This window comes from Protomyctophum parallelum (genome assembly GCF_964188405.1).
Source record: "Protomyctophum parallelum genome assembly, chromosome: 10".
Taxonomy (NCBI): Eukaryota; Metazoa; Chordata; class Actinopteri; order Myctophiformes; family Myctophidae; genus Protomyctophum; species Protomyctophum parallelum.
Genome location: NC_139704.1, coordinates 30,644,872 through 30,661,047, shown reverse-complemented (window position 1 = coordinate 30,661,047; position 16,176 = coordinate 30,644,872). Strand labels below are relative to the sequence as shown.

General features: G+C 47.3%; 1 protein-coding gene across 1 annotated transcript in view; it reads left to right on the top strand.

Annotated features, from left to right (window-relative positions):
• Positions 1-16,176, top strand: part of LOC310866278 (signal-induced proliferation-associated 1-like protein 2) — a 102,058-nt gene that overhangs the window by 68,838 nt on the left and 17,044 nt on the right. Inside the window, 4 exon segments of the mRNA XM_083775851.1 lie at positions 313-401; positions 3,254-3,687; positions 7,605-7,901; positions 13,202-13,358. Coding sequence (XP_083631977.1) covers positions 313-401; positions 3,254-3,687; positions 7,605-7,901; positions 13,202-13,358 — 977 coding nt within the window.

Genomic DNA, 16,176 nt, shown 5'->3' with positions numbered 1-16,176 from the left:
ATGTTGATCCGACCCCCTATTCCAAAGCGCCAGCGCTCGCCCAGCAGTCTGCTGTCACCCAGGTGCACGTGACCTCGCCCTTAATTAGGGTGAGGTCGCTTCTCGGCCTCAGGCGTCTTACTGGTATTTAGTCGACTAAAACTAGACTAAACACTAAAGCATTCCGGGTGACTAAAATGTGACTAAACCTAAATGAAAACTATTCAAGAGACTATGACTAAACACTGGTGCGGTGCCCTGGCTGCGACTGTGCCAATCCAACCCCACTCAACTCTCTCTCTCTCTCTCTCTCTGTTCCCCATCCATCCGCAGAGGCCAAGTGGCACATTCCCTCCACCAAGATCCTCAACTCCCTGAAGCAGAGAGAGGGAGGCAAGGACTCGCCCAACAAGCTGTCCAGGGTAAGTGCCCAACTACTGCTTCCACTCCGTTACTCGGAGGTGTTGAGGTGTTTTGTGTGTGTGTGTGTGTGTGTGTGTGTGTGTGTTTGTGTGTTCAGTGGCGTGCACAGACATTTAGAGGGGCAGGTGCTCAAGTGAAAAAAAGGGCTCCTTGTGCAGCACATTTTGGTGCTTTAGCTATTGAAAAATAGCAGATCTACAAGCTCATAGCGCGCCACCGAGTGGCGCGCTACGAGCTTGTAGGTCTGCTTTTTTTTTTTTTTTATCGAAGAACCACTGACATAGAAACATAGCTTTAGATTGTAGGGGGCCTAAATAATATAGAAGCGTTTTTTTATCAAGATTTGATCAATGTCACTGCACTGCAAAAAAAACGTTTTTCTTTTTCTTTTTTTGCTCTAGCACCCCCTAGTGTCTATCTGTGCACGCCACTGCTGCTTCGACTCCGTTACTCGGAGGTGTTGAGGTGTTTTGTGTGTGTGTGTGTGTGTGTGTGTGTGTGTGTGTGTGTGTGGGGGGGGGGGGGGGGGGGGGGGACCTGTCAGACCTGGTTAGGCTCACATGGATGTGCCTGAGCAGAGAGAAGGTCACAGCGACCTTGGTGGTCGCCACGCTCACCAGTGGTGGAAAAAATACTAAAATGTTTTACTTATGTAAAAGTATCAATACTGCCATGTACAAGTATTCTGTTACAAGTAAAAGTCCAGAATAAAAAAAAATAACTTGAGTAAAAGTACTAAAGTATTGGTATCAGAATGTACTTAAAGTACCAAAAGTTAAAGTATTTTGAAAATAGATCTACAAGCTCGCAATGCGTAGCATCGGCTATTTTTTTAAATGGCCGAAATGCATATAGGGCTGAAGTGGTAATGTCTGTTTTGTAATAATAATCTAAATCTATAAAGTAACTATAGTAACTAAAAATGTCAAATAATTGTAGTGGGGTAAAAGTACAATATTTAGATCCTAGATGACGTAGTGGAGTAGAAGTAAAAGTACTGGAAATTGGAAATACTCAAGTAAAGTACAAATACCTCAAAATTGTACTTAAGTATACAGTACTTGGCATACATACTGTACATACTTAGTTACTTTCCACCTCTGGAGTTCAGTAGCCAAATATCAGGGTGTCTGTCTCGTACTCCGTTAGCACGCTAAATGGCCATTTCTCTGCTTTTTGCTTTCTGGAAGCCTAGCTCACTGTGGGACTGTTGAACAAGTGTTTAAAGCCTCTTAGATCCCATTAGATCATCCAACTCTCTTTTTGATCTCATAACACTCTAATAGAGTTCAGTGGAGATTTATCTGTCTCTGTTATCTTGGTTTCCCAAAGCGCAGGGTACTTCTTTTTCCTTATAATGTAAAGTATAATGTGATTCATAGGTTCATCCATGATTTAGCTGGCCTAGCTAGGCCTTTGCGAGGCATTAAAAAGGACAGGATGCATGGGTTTTATAGTGCAGAAGTCAATTAGTTCCCGTCCTCCCATTAAGTTGACCTTAACCTAAACCCCATTACCTGAGGAGTCTGCTGTCATCAGTATTGATCGACTACTGCAGAATGCAACATAAGGTCTTCAATAATGTATCCGAGGATGCATTAGGGATTACTCACTCCATCCTGTATCTCCGTTCGTTGATGGATGGATGGCTCTCCGATTATAAATGAGTTTGTTTTGTGAATTCCCAAAACGTATACTGTATTGTATACAACGCAATTAGTGTTTCACTAAGTGCATTATATGGACGACAAGAACAATACAGGTCAACCTCAGTGCCAGCTTTCAAAGGTTCTGAATAAACATCAGATTTGTCTGAATGGGATAGACAATCCCCAAGGTCACGGTCAAGGTCAAGTCCCAAGCTGGGCACTTCGTTTTACAGCAGATAATGAAAGCTCTTAAAGACATTACAAGCAGTAGAACGTACATAAACAACAACAGACATACGTAATACATTATCACAAGACACAGATGTTACGTTAAATATAAAGTGCAACTAAGAGCTTAACCCATTTTGGGGCGGGGAACCCCTTTTGGTGTTAGCATCATGTCATGCTGTAGCTATTGAAAAAATAGCAGATCTACAAGCTCGTAGCGCGCCACCGAGTGGCGCGCTACGAGCTTGTAGGTCTGCTATTTTTGAAAAAATCGAAGAACCACTGACATAGAAACATAGGCTTTTTCAGAAAACTGTCATTTTCAAACAGACATTTTCAGAATGGGTTAACCGGAATTCATATTCCCGGTATAGGGGGTGATCTATACTCAAGGAAAGTCTCCGGTGGGTTTACCAGCCTCTGTCTCTTTCTCCCCCTCTCTCCCCCTCTCTCTCCCCCCCTCTCTCTCTCTCTCCCCCTCTCCCTCTCTCCCTCTCTCTCTCTCAATTTCAATTCAACAGGCTTTATTGGCATGACATGACATGACAGTGTTGCCAAAGCAAACAAATGACAAACAACAACATAATATCAATGACATCAACCTACTGGTTGTCCCTTTTCTTGTGACAGGAATTGACATATTTTGCAGCCAAAACTGCACATTCTTTCTGTTCCCCCAGAAGGACTGGTAATCTTTCCCTTTCTGTCATACTTCGGAATTCTGGGAAATTTGTTTCAAATTTTGGGAAGAACTCCTCTCTAATATTTGTGTAGTTTTTGTTGTGTTAAAAAGTGTAACTCTGTCTCTATAGCTCCGTCATCACAGTGACAGCACAGCCTCTCCTCTCTGGGCAGCCAGGTCTGTCTGTGTCTGCCCTTCTCTATTGCCAGACTATGATCACTCAGTCTGTACATTGTCAAAGTCTTTCTCAGGTTTTTATCAGTTACTGTCTCTCTCTCTCCCTCTCTAGCAGACAGGAGATAAGACCTCCAGCCACTCCAGCTCCAACACCCTCTCCAGCAACGCCTCCAGCAACAGCGACGATATAAAGCACTTTGGCTCCGGCGACCTGATGGACCCGGAGATGCTGGGCCTCACCTACATCAAGGGAGCCTCCACGGACAGCGGCATCGACACCAACCCAGGCTGCGTGGTGGGGCCCCCCGGGGCCCGCGTCATGCTGCAAGGCAGGGGGGGTGGGCAGGGGGGGGAGCTGCAGGGGGGTCACCCCTGGGCGTCGTCGGAGCAGCATCACCACCACCACCACCACCAGGACGGGGCCCAGTCGGAGGAGGACCATGGGAAGCTGTACCTGCCTCAGGGTTACGCCTCGGCCATTATGGCCGGTCGGGACGGGACCGGGGAGGGCAGCATCGGCGACCTGAGCGAGATCTCCTCCCATTCCAGGTACAGTACAGTTTGGGACACGGATGTGTTTTATGACGATAGTGATAGAAACTATAGGATTTCCATCTGTACAGTATGCGTGTCCAAGTAACCTTTTCAACCCCCGAGGGGGTGGCTTTTCAAATGGCTATACGTTCGACCAATTTAGCTTCAAATGTCCACTGACACGCAGAGGATCCGAGATGTGACCTTTAAGACAAAGGCTGGTTAACGTCAACAATGTATGTATCCTACTGTATATGTTTTGCGTCATTCTTGGCAGTGGGCAGATAACAGTACAGTATAATGTCTGCGTCAGGTCATTGATATGCCCGCAAGGGGGAAACGGCATTTTCTCTCAACAATCCACCGAGTCCATAGACATGATACTATAGTACCTGGGTGCTCATAGTTCACCCCACACACACACACACACACACAGTCAGTAGCTGTTACCTGACCTTATCGCCCGACGCCCAGCAGTCCTCCTCCCCAGTGACCTGCAGGCTGTTCCATCCCACTGTGCCAGAACTGATAAAGCAGGGTACTGGAGTGGGGGATGGATGGGGGGGCCCATGTCCCCTGTCCCCACCGGAGTGGGGGATGGGTGGGGGGGCCCATGTCCCCTGTCCCCACTGGAGTGGGGGATGGGGGGGCCCATGTCCCATGTCCCCACTGGAGTGGGGGATGGGGGGGCCATGTCCCATGTCCCCACTGGAGTGGGGGATGGGTGGGGGGGCCCATGTCCCATGTCCCCACTGGAGTGGGGGATGGGGGGGCCCATGTCCCATGTCCCCACTGGAGTGGGGGATGGGGGGGCCCATGTCCCATGTCCCCACTGGAGTGGGGGATGGGGGGGCCATGTCCCCTGTCCCCACTGGAGTGGGGGATTGGGGGGGCCCATATCCCATGTCCCCGCCACCAGTCTAAAGCAGGGTACTGGAGTGACGGGGGGTGGATGGGGGGGGCATGTCCCCTGTCCCCGCCACCAGTCTGGGGGATGGGGGGGCCCTACATGTCCCCTGTCCCTGCCACCAGTCTGGGGGCCAGCTGGGAGGAAGGTGGGGCTTCAGAGCGGGTTGGCCCTGGAGCAGAACCACACAGTCTGTCTCTAAAACAAAACGTCGCGTCTTGTTTGTTCATCTCATATAGGATTATGTTACCCCCGCAATCTGTTCAGATCACTGACCTGTGTGTGCGTGTGAGTGTGTGTGTGTGTGTTCGCGCGTGCGTGTGTGCTCGTGCGTGCACATTATAGAGAGACACAGAGACAGCTTAATGAAAGTCATCGTGTCTCGCTCTAGCGCACGGTGGTGTATGCGTTGCCAAAAAAATCTGACACTCTGCCAAAAAAGTCGCCCGGTCAAGGATTGGCTTATATGGACATCAGCGTGCCTCTGCCTCAAAGCAAAACAAAAAGGACCCCACACTCTAAACCGGTCCAGTCCACGATACCATTCCAAGGAAACGCAAATCATCCTCATGGTCACCACTCACTCACTACCCATTTTACTGTTCACTTCTGACATGACAGGAGCCTTTGACACTTCAGTGGTATCTGAAGAAACAGTCACACAGTTGGAACACATGCTTTTTTTTAGGGCATGGGCCAGATGGGCATGAATATGGATGTAGCAGGTTCTGTGCTTCAAGCTAGATTCGTCTTTTTTTCTTTAACGAAGGTTTTGATTTGATTTGATTTGAGCACAGTATAGTGCAATACATTAAAGCATGGAAATAAAAAAGGGAAAGTGCCAGGAGGAGGCAAGAAGCCCTGGGGGTTTATACAAGGCCTCTACCTATATAAAATACAATAAAGACATAACAAGATATAAATGATTTCCAGTAGACATGATTGCAGTATATACAAAATAAGTCATGATTAGAGACAAAAGACGAGAATACAAAACTATGAATTTGTTCCAAAACTATGTTTGTTCTTAAACAAGTTCAGAGAAGAAAGTTGTAAACCAGTAGGAATATTAGTCCCAAAGTGTAGTACCTCTGTATCTAATCTAATAGTATCTAATAGTTTTCTAACCACCACGCAGCGTAGAAGGAGTTGAGATGATTGAGGTCCCCCCTGAGGGACCCTTAAAAATGTCAAAGATTTTCAAAGATTGGCCATTTGTGTGCAACAGCCTCATGTGATGGAGGTATGAAACAGGGCTGAAGTGCTTTATAGATCGGCTATATTTGGTATTTTCGTGTAACACCGGCGTACAACGAAAGTATAAAATAAATATGGCTGAAGTGCTCAACCCATTCTAGACGGGAACCCCTTTTGGTGTTTTAACTAAAGCATTATGTTATACTTTAGCTATTGAAAAACAGCAGCTCTACAAGCTCATAGCGCGCCACCGAGTGGGGGCGCTACGAGCTTGTAGGTCTGCTATTTTTGGAGAAAAAAAAATCGTAAAAAATTATGCGGCACAAATCTTTGAATATATACATTCTTTCAGAGCGAACTTTTTTCGACGTCAGGCCTAAACAAGTTCATAGAAGAGAAGTAGGAAGTAGGAATATTAGTCCCAAAGTGTAGTACCTCTGTATCTAATAGAAATAGTTTTCTAACCACCACGCAGTGTGAGCGTAGGAGGAGTTGAGATGATTGTGTAACACCGTCGCACAACGAAAGTATAAAATAAATATGGCTTAAGTGGTTAAGCTGAGGAGCTGTTGATTCCCTTTGTGGTGATCGAGACGAGGGATGAAAGAGATCAGACAGACAGAACACATCAGAAGAAAAGGGAGACGTGTCTGTCGGCGGTCCTAGAGAGACTTCCATCAGATGAAACGATCAATGAAGGAAACTAGAAGATATCCGGGCGGAGCGCTATGCTCTTGGACTGATTATTATAATAGGCTCACATGCTGCTCATGTTGTTGGTGGTGAATATGCTTCATCTTTACCACTTTAATACTCAAAACAGTGTAGTCTACTGTCTGTAAAATGACCCTAATATCCTCTCCACAAAGAAAGAGAACAAACAAAGACCAGAATATGTATTGATTGATTGAAACCTTTATTTATTCTGGAAAAGAGCATTGAGGTTCCCCCTCATTTGCAACGCTGACGAGATCACATTATATAAAGCAATTTAAGACAGATATTAAAACACAAATCAAATCTTCACGTAAGGCATAGAGACATGATAATATACTGACAGTGAAACAAAACATAAGGTAAAAACAGTTACATATTGAGGTAGGGAAGTTTAAAAACAGTTACATATTGAGGTAGGGAGGTTTAAAAGCAAGGTTATTAAATTGACCATAATGATATTGCGGTACCAATTGTCAGTGTTTGCTAGTGTAGAGTGTTCCATGAAGTGGGGGCATCGAAGCAGAAAGAAGATTTATGTATGTCCATGAATAGCATGCGAAAGGTTTGCTAGACCACTGAAATCACAAGGTTGCTATAGGTCTGAAAAGCCAGGGGCGGCCTTCTTGTTGGCTTTAAACTCTAGCCCACATCACTCAGAATAGAGTGACGGTGGTATGTTTTTGTAAATATTGAGCTCGTTCTTGGTGACAACATAGTGAACCAACACCAGGATGAATAGAAAGAACGTCTGGCCCAAATACCTGACAAGGAAAATGTCGTGAAAAAACACGGCTGTGCTTAAAGATACTGTGTGTGTGACTGTGTGTGTGTGTGTGTGTGTGTGTGTGTGTGTGTGTGTGTGTGTGTGTGTGTGTGTGTGTGTGTGTGTGTGTGTGTGTGTGACAGGGTGTGTGTGTGTGGTGGATAGAGCCAAAATCACCTCAGTCTCAGCCATATCAGTCCCAAACCATACCCTCAGTTTTACTTTTTCCACACGTATGTCACCCATTCATCTGCTTGCTTTGTTTGTCTTTATTTTGCTCATTCTCTGTGTTACATGCTTCATGCTTGCTTTATTTTTGTTTATTTTCTTGCTCTTCCGGTCGACCAGTGGCTCGCACCACTCGGGTAGTCCTCTGGCGCGGGGCGCCAGGTACTGTCTGTCTGCCGACTCCTCCAAGGTGTACACCATCCCGCAAACGAGCAGCTCGGGGGCAGGGCCAGGCCCGGGGGCGGGGGCAGGCGGGCCGGCGCCGGGGCCCGGCCCGGAGGCCTGTGGACAGACACGCGGCCCACAGCCGCCTGGCACCGCCACGCACCATGAAGTGGGCATGGAGAAGACCGATGATGATGATGGTGATGGTGATGGCCATTGCATTGAGGAACCTCCCAGCATTTCAGAGTGTGGGTGAGTGTGCGCATGCGAGTGTGTGTGTGTGTGTGTGAGTGAGTGTGCGTGCGTGTGTGTTGTATGTATGAAAATATCGCAGGGTATGCTCTTAAATCGAAAAAGCATTGAAGAGTGAATACTAGTGCTTTCAAATCCAGTTGAAGTTATCATTCCAAGATGGATTAGTCTTATTGTTTACGTATTCTCACCGAAGCGCTCTTATTATTCCTGATATGTATAGAACTTCGTCATGCGATGCGTGTGTGGCGTGCCGAAAGTAGCTGATCTACAAGCTCACAATGCCATCGCAACGTGACACGTTGTGGGCTTGTAGGTCGGCTATTTTTGGCGCCCCGACAGAGAATAAATGAAGCTAGCTTCCCAGAGGAGGAGCCAGACCCGCTTCGAACCGCTTCAGCCTAAACCCAGTGGGGCACAAGGCTTGGCTGGCCTTGATTGTAGCCGACAGCCACCAAATAAATAAGCTCGATGAGGCTGCAGACATAATACACTTGGCACGCGTCGCTTGCGATTATTGATCGGTGGCGTGATGCCAGGTCCCTGCAGACTGGCACACGGACAAAGGGCTGCATCAGCATGGCCACACACACACACACACACAGTGGTGTAATGTAACTACTGTACTTAAGTGACACTTTGAGGTATTGTCTTTACAGGTGGCTGGATAAAAGCCAGCCGTCAACAAACACCCAGAGGACTATAATGCTAGTGGCGATGTAGTGGAGAGATTTTCCTGATTGTTTGTCCTCTAAGCCAATGATATGAGATGAGATGAGATATACTTTATTGTCCCACGAGGGGACATTTGTCTTGGGCAAAAAGTGCAGAGTAGTACATCAACGTTTTTAAAAACAGACAGATAATACACAATAGCAGCAATGTACAAGTACAGTATCAAAAGAGTATTACAAGAGATCAGTGCAAAATTGCAGTCAAAGAAGGTAAATAAATATAAAGTACTAGAGTATTCATAGTTTATAGTATCACAGTAAAGTGCAATAAATAACTGATGAAGGTCAAGAAGTCCCTTCCTCACTAAGAACTATGAACTATGTGGCGGTTGTTCAGTAGAACAATTGAAGTGGGAAGAAAATAAAGTTTGAAGCGGGTTGCTCTTGCAACGGAATACTAAACCCTATATGCCCCAATCAGGCCAAAATAAAAAACACCTTTGCGCCACTGAGACAAGCAGGCACCTGTAAATGACATTTCATTTATTGTTTTTACTTTTTGTGGAGTATTTAAAAATATCCATACTTTTCCTTCTTTCCTATACTATACGTATATCTCTGAGGACAAGATTGTACTTTTACTCCACAAGACGTGTGGAATATCCTCCTTGAAAATGCTACAAAAGGCAGACAAACGCACTGCAGTGCCTCAGCCAGGGGAATGCGTACTCTCAGAGTCTATATATTAAATGTGTCTGTTTGATGATTAAATAGCACACGGCAGAGCACAGAGGCCCATTCAGAGATAAATTGAAATGGAGCCTCGATGCTTGATGGTGTGAGCGAATTGTACCAGTGTGCATGTCTGTGTTTGTTTGTTTATTTGTTTGTGTGCGAGAGGAGAGAGAATGGGAGACCACCCCCCCCCCCCCCCCCCCTCTCTGCTATGGCTTCAGAGTAATCAGATTTAGGCCGTGAAATTTGCCACTTAAGGGCTGTGTGATTGATAGCATGCACTGAAGTCATCTTCTGCAGTGGTTATGAAAAAGCACTGTAATTGAGTTTTACCCTCCCCCGTGTTTGTTTATGTATGCCTATGGTTTTGTTTCATCTTACGCAACAACGTCTCATCGTGATAAATGGCCGAATATCACTCACAGATATTGTTCTAATATAATGAGTGTTTCTACCACCCACACTCTCATTCTAAAAAAAAAACCTACTTTCCTTGTTTGTTGGGACGCTAACCTCAGCCTGTTTCTGTTGTGACGCGATGCTAACTAACGCTAACCTTTGCTGTACTATGTGACGCGATGCTAACTAACGCTAACCTCAGCCTGTTTCTGTTGTGACGCGACGCTAACTAACGCTAACCTTTGCTGTACTATGTGACGCGATGCTAACTAACGCTAACCTCAACCTGTTTCTCTCTGCTTCTTCTTCCTCCTCCTGCTGCTTCTTGCTCCAGAGGAGCGGAGGGCTTGTTAGCCTTCCTCCTCAAAACGCTGTCCGAGCGTTCCAGGTACACAGTCCAGACAACCCTGTGAACCAACCAACCCCCCCCCCCCCCCCCCACCCAACGTATACCCCCACGCCCGCCCCCAGCTCCCCAGCTTTGGATTGACCCTCCCTGACCCACCGTCCACACTGTCCTCCCTCCCTCCCACACCACAGCCCCGCTCCGCTCCACTGTCATGGCGGGTCTTAAGTGCTGGACCGTGCCATGTGGTGTTGTGGTGTGGCATGCTGCTGGCTGGGTGTGTATAGGGTGCTGTTGTTGTGACATTCCCACTGTATTTCCCCTGCAGAATCCTCCTGCTACTTTACTAACCATGTTCACATCACCTTGGCCTCCAGTGTGCCTCCAGTGAATCCTCCTGCTACTTTACTAACCCTGGTTCACATCACCTTGGCCTCCAGTGTGCCTCCAGTGAATCCTCCTGCTACTTTACTAACCCTGGTTCACATCACCTTGGCCTCCAGTGTGCCTCCAGTGAATCCTCCTGCTACTTTACTAACCCTGGTTCACATCACCTTGGCCTCCAGTGTGCCTCCAGTGAATCCTCCTGCTACTTTACTAACCCTGGTTCACATCACCTTGGCCTCCAGTGTGCCTCCAGTGAATCCTCCTGCTACTTTACTAACCCTGGTTCACATCACCTTGGCCTCCAGTGTGCCTCCAGTGAATCCTCCTGCTACTTTACTAACCCTGGTTCACATCACCTTGGCCTCCAGTGTGCCTCCAGTGAATCCTCCTGCTACTTTACTAACCCTGGTTCACATCACCTTGGCCTCCAGTGTGCCTCCAGTGAATCCTCCTGCTACTTTACTAACCCTGGTTCACATCACCTTGGCCTCCAGTGTGCCTCCAGTGAATCCTCCTGCTACTTTACTAACCCTGGTTCACATCACCTTGGCCTCCAGTGTGCCTCCAGTGAATCCTCCTGCTACTTTACTAACCCTGGTTCACATCACCTTGGCCTCCAGTGTGCCTCCAGTGAATCCTCCTGCTACTTTACTAACCCTGGTTCACATCACCTTGGCCTCCAGTGTGCCTCCAGTGAATCCTCCTGCTACTTTACTAACCCTGGTTCACATCACCTTGGCCTCCAGTGTGCCTCCAGTGAATCCTCCTGCTACTTTACTAACCCTGGTTCACATCACCTTGGCCTCCAGTGTGCCTCCAGTGAATCCTCCTGCTACTTTACTAACCCTGGTTCACATCACCTTGGCCTCCAGTGTGCCTCCAGTGAATCCTCCTGCTACTTTACTAACCCTGGTTCACATCACCTTGGCCTCCAGTGTGCCTCCAGTGAATCCTCCTGCTACTTTACTAACCCTGGTTCACATCACCTTGGCCTCCAGTGTGCCTCCAGTGAATCCTCCTGCTACTTTACTAACCCTGTTCACATCACCTTGGCCTCCAGTGTACCTTCCCGTCCACTTCTCCCAGTCCAGTACACTTTACACACACGGATAGAGAGAGAGAGGCATGCAGGGCTCTCCATGCAGATGCAGCGTTATCGCATCTGCATGGAAGCTCCACTGACAAACTATTATACTTTTCTGGTGGGCTTTCCTTCAAGATGGACCCATTGCTGCTGGCCTTGTCAGTCAGAATGACTCTGCCACTCATTATGTGGACAGCAAGGATCAGCTGCCATGGGTGTATTTATTGTGGGGGGTCCTTTACACATGCGTTTGGTGTGGTTAACCAGGGGTGCATAGTTAGTTTAGACTAGTCATTGGTTAGACATGGGTTAAGGTTAGGTTTAGGTGTGCTGCCCCGTGGGAGGTTAGGTTTAGGGTGAGGGTTTGAGAAAGGTTGTAGTTGTAGGACTAATGACTGGTCTAACCAAATGACTAGTCTAAACCAAAAACTGTCTAACCTAAGTACTGCACTCGTTAACCACCTTCTACCTGGCTTCCCTATTTTGGACATAGTCAAATAGGCAAAATTCAAAAACTTAATTTTTTTACATTTTATTTCATTGTCAATGTCATGATACTTTCCACTATTAATCATGCACAGTATAGCATCCTATAGGGCATAACTGCATTGGAGTTATATTAAGCCACATGTGGTTTGCATCATAGCATCTCTAAGCTACACGGCAGTAGCCTATAGCTAGCTACTAGCATAGCTCCCATAGCCATGGGTATTGCTATAGGTTTATGTATTCAGGGTTTGGTTGCCATGGTGCTAGCCATGGGAGAGCTAGGAGGAGGAGGGTATGAAATCGCTTCACATAACCAGGCTGCCACGCTGTCTAGTTGTCGAGCAAATCCCCCCCCGGCCATCTTAACACCCTGCCAACAGAACTCAGCACACGCAGGCAGGATGCTCACTTCCAGCAGACAGAGGGTCTATAGTATCGTATATCCATATGAAAACACGCCAGGTGTGTTGTGTCTCTGCCCTGCTCCCACCCTTGACTTTAAAGGTGAAAACCCTCACTGTAGCCAGACCTTTCCTCACGTCTCTCCTGTCTTGGCTATATATGACACCTCTGTCCTGGGTCCATCTCCTGTCTTTAGAACGTCTTGTCTTGGCCTTGACACCTCTCTCCTGGGTCCATCTCCTGTCTTTAGAACGTCTTGTCTTGGCCTTGACACCTCTCTCCTGGGTCCATCTCGTCTTACTGTCTGCTACCGCGTGAGCGCCGCTCCCACGCGTCTTCAATCAGCTTCACTCAAACATCCTTTTCCTTAAATTCCTCTCTCTCTCTCTCTCTACAGAACTTGGCTGCATTTCTTTCTTTTCATAATCTCTATAATTATGCGTTTGGCAATATGGGACAGGAAACAATGCCCCCCCCCCCCCCCCCTCATCCATCCATCCAAACCTGACCCTTAACCCCCAAAATCTGTCAATCCCTAACTTCCCCCGTGTGTCCTGAAGAGCATGAGGCAGAAGGGAGAGGACATCACGCGTTCCCCCGAAAAAGAAAAAGCCCCCTTGATTGACGCCGTTGACACAATTTTCCGGACCGCCGGCTCTATACCTTTGACCCCAAGCTGTGTCAGTCAGCCAGCCGACGACGAGAGAGAGCCTCCCCCCTATCCCCCCCCACCCCCCCCCCCCCTCCTCTCTGACGAGCTCCGCTCTCTGTGTGTCCTCTGCAGGCAGCTGTACGAGCAGGAGGCGGCCTGTCGGCTGCAGGCCTCCGCAGAGCGGGAGGACGAGGCTCTGCAGGGGCTGTCCAAAGAGGAGTACCTTAAAATGATGCTGCCAGACAGAGACAGAGACAGCCCCCCCCCGGGAGAGGACAGGAGGAGGAAGGTGAGACGCTGTCTGTCTGTCTGTCTGTCACCCACACACGTACACACAGTATGCATGGCCGCACGTGCACGCACACGCACACGCAGACTAATTATAAGCCTGTTAACAACTTTCAACCTGGTGTCCCTATTTTGGGCATGCCATTATAGTCAAAAATGTTCACAGAAAATGCAAAAGCTGTATACAAAAAAAAAATCACACCCGTGTGAACTGAGTGGTGCAACTCCCCCTGCCCCTCTCTCTCTCTCTCTCTCTCTCTCTCTCTCTGTAATTAGCATTAGGCAACAGTGCAACACTATCTCTCTCTCTCTCCGTTTCTGGCACAACAGCGGCACACATAGCCACATACAGTAGTCACACAGGTTAACACGGACATTGCTGTTCCTTGGAGTGGTTGCACCACTCAAAAAGAAGGTATTTTCTTTGTCATTATTCGCCATACGATGAAGTATATTGTACAGCATAAGTGATGGTTAACGATATGATGCAATGAGTCGCAGTAACTCAATGAATACAGAGTAAGGATACAGGTTAGGATATCTGATACAGGTCAGGATGGAATCTGTCTCTCCATAGGTCAGGATATAGATAACAGGTCAGGATGGAATCTGTCTCTCCATAGGTCAGGATATAGATAGTTAGATACAGGTCAGGATGGAATCTGTCTCTCCATAGGTCAGGATATAGATAGTAGATACAGGTCAGGATGGAATCTGTCTCTCCATAGGTCAGGATATAGATAACAGGTCAGGATGGAATCTGTCTCTCCATAGGTCAGGATATAGATAGTAGATACAGGTCAGGATAGAATCTGTCTCTCCATAGGTCAGGATATAGATAACAGGTCAGGATGGAATCTGTCTCTCCATAGGCCAGGATATAGATAGTAGATACAGGTCAGGATAGAATCTGTCTCTCCATAGGCCAGGATATAGATAGTAGATACAGGTCAGGATAGAATCTGTCTCTCCATAGGTCAGGATATAGATAGTAGATACAGGTCAGGATGGAATCTGTCTCTCCATAGGTCAGGATATAGATAGTAGATACAGGTCAGGATGGAATCTGTCTCTCCATAGGTCAGGATATAGATAACAGGTCAGGATGGAATCTGTCTCTCCATAGGTCAGGATATAGATAGTTAGATACAGGTCAGGATGGAATCTGTCTCTCCATAGGTCAGGATATAGATAACAGGTCAGGATGGAATCTGTCTCTCCATAGGTCAGGATATAGATAGTAGATACAGGTCAGGATGGAATCTGTCTCTCCATAGGTCAGGATATAGATAACAGGTCAGGATGGAATCTGTCTCTCCAGGCTGTTCCACCCTGCTGACTAACAGGCCTATGCATGCATGGGAGACGGAGCTGGTAGATCACCTCTCGATAGGAACCAAATAATAAGCGCAGGACAAAACATCTGCTGCCTATCGGTCGCTCGACCCTGCACAGCTCTGCCTCTCTCTCTCTCCTCTCACAGGAAGGGCACAGACTGTTTTCGTAATCTAATTTATTACGGGGCCCGAGTTTGCTCGGTCGGGATGTCATGGATTAAAAGGCAGGAAGTCACAGAGAGTGCGGCCCATGTTTGATGTCTTTGGGTCTTGCGGATTCTATTAATTGCATCTTGAAACCCGCTGTCCCCCCCCCCTCCCCCCAACCCCCACACCACCATCCATTATCCACCAGGAAAGGACCCTGCAGACATTTACAAATAGGATATTTTTGGATGCGCCCGCCGCTCAATTCTAGCGTAAAATGCATTACGTTGCGCCCGCAGCAGTGTTGTTTTTGGCAGCAAATGTTTTTTAGTTTTAGTCATAGTCTTTTGAATAGTTTACATTTAGTTTTAGTCACATTTTAGTCACCTGGAATGTGTTAGTGTTAGTTTAGTTTTAGTCGACTAAATATCATGTTTTAGTCGACTAAATCTACAGTTGATTTTAGTCGACTAAAATGTATCTTGCAGGCCTTGATGCCGTCATAATGGCTGATTTTACACTTGCTGAAAATAGCCGATCTACAAGCTCACAATGCGTCGCGCTGCGACGCGTTGTGAGCTTGTAGATCATGCAATCATGCGGAGGAGATGATAAATGAAAATGATGATAAATGAGACAGAGAGATATAACCACAGCTCATGGCTGCTCAGATAAGAGAGAGACTCTGGTTGTTGTTGTGTTGTTGTCGGGTTGCATTCGCCGGGCCCACACACCGCAACTCCAGTGTTGTGTTGTCGGGTTGCATTCGCCGGGCCCACACACCGCAACTCCAGTGTTGTGTTGTCGGGTTGCATTCGCCGGGCCCACACACCGCAACTCCAGTGTTGTGTTGTCGGGTTGCATTCGCCGGGCCCACACACCACAACTCCAGTGTTGTGTTGTCGGGTTGCATTCGCCGGGCCCACACACCACAACTCCAGTGTTTACGAGAGACCCGGCACGTCAGCACCGCCGCCGCTAAACTGAAAGCAGGTGTATCGCCGGGTCCTGAGCTGAGCTGTGATTTTATTCCCCTCCCATTTTCCCCCACAGAGGAGAAAATGTCTGTAATCAGCACATGCAATGGGACATAATAGTGCTGCCTGTGTTGAATATATGGAGCGCTGTACAGTATGTGGCTCTTTGTTGTAATCTCATTCCCCTCTCATTCTCTTTCGGTGGGATATATTGTAGTGTGTGTGGAGAAATGATCTGGGAGAGAGAGAGAGAGAGAGATGCATGCGAGCGGGCATCTCTTTCCCGATTCCCCCCCGCTCCTCACATCTGATCCCAATGAACACGTACAGTATACTGTACCGTTTATTTTCTTGGGAG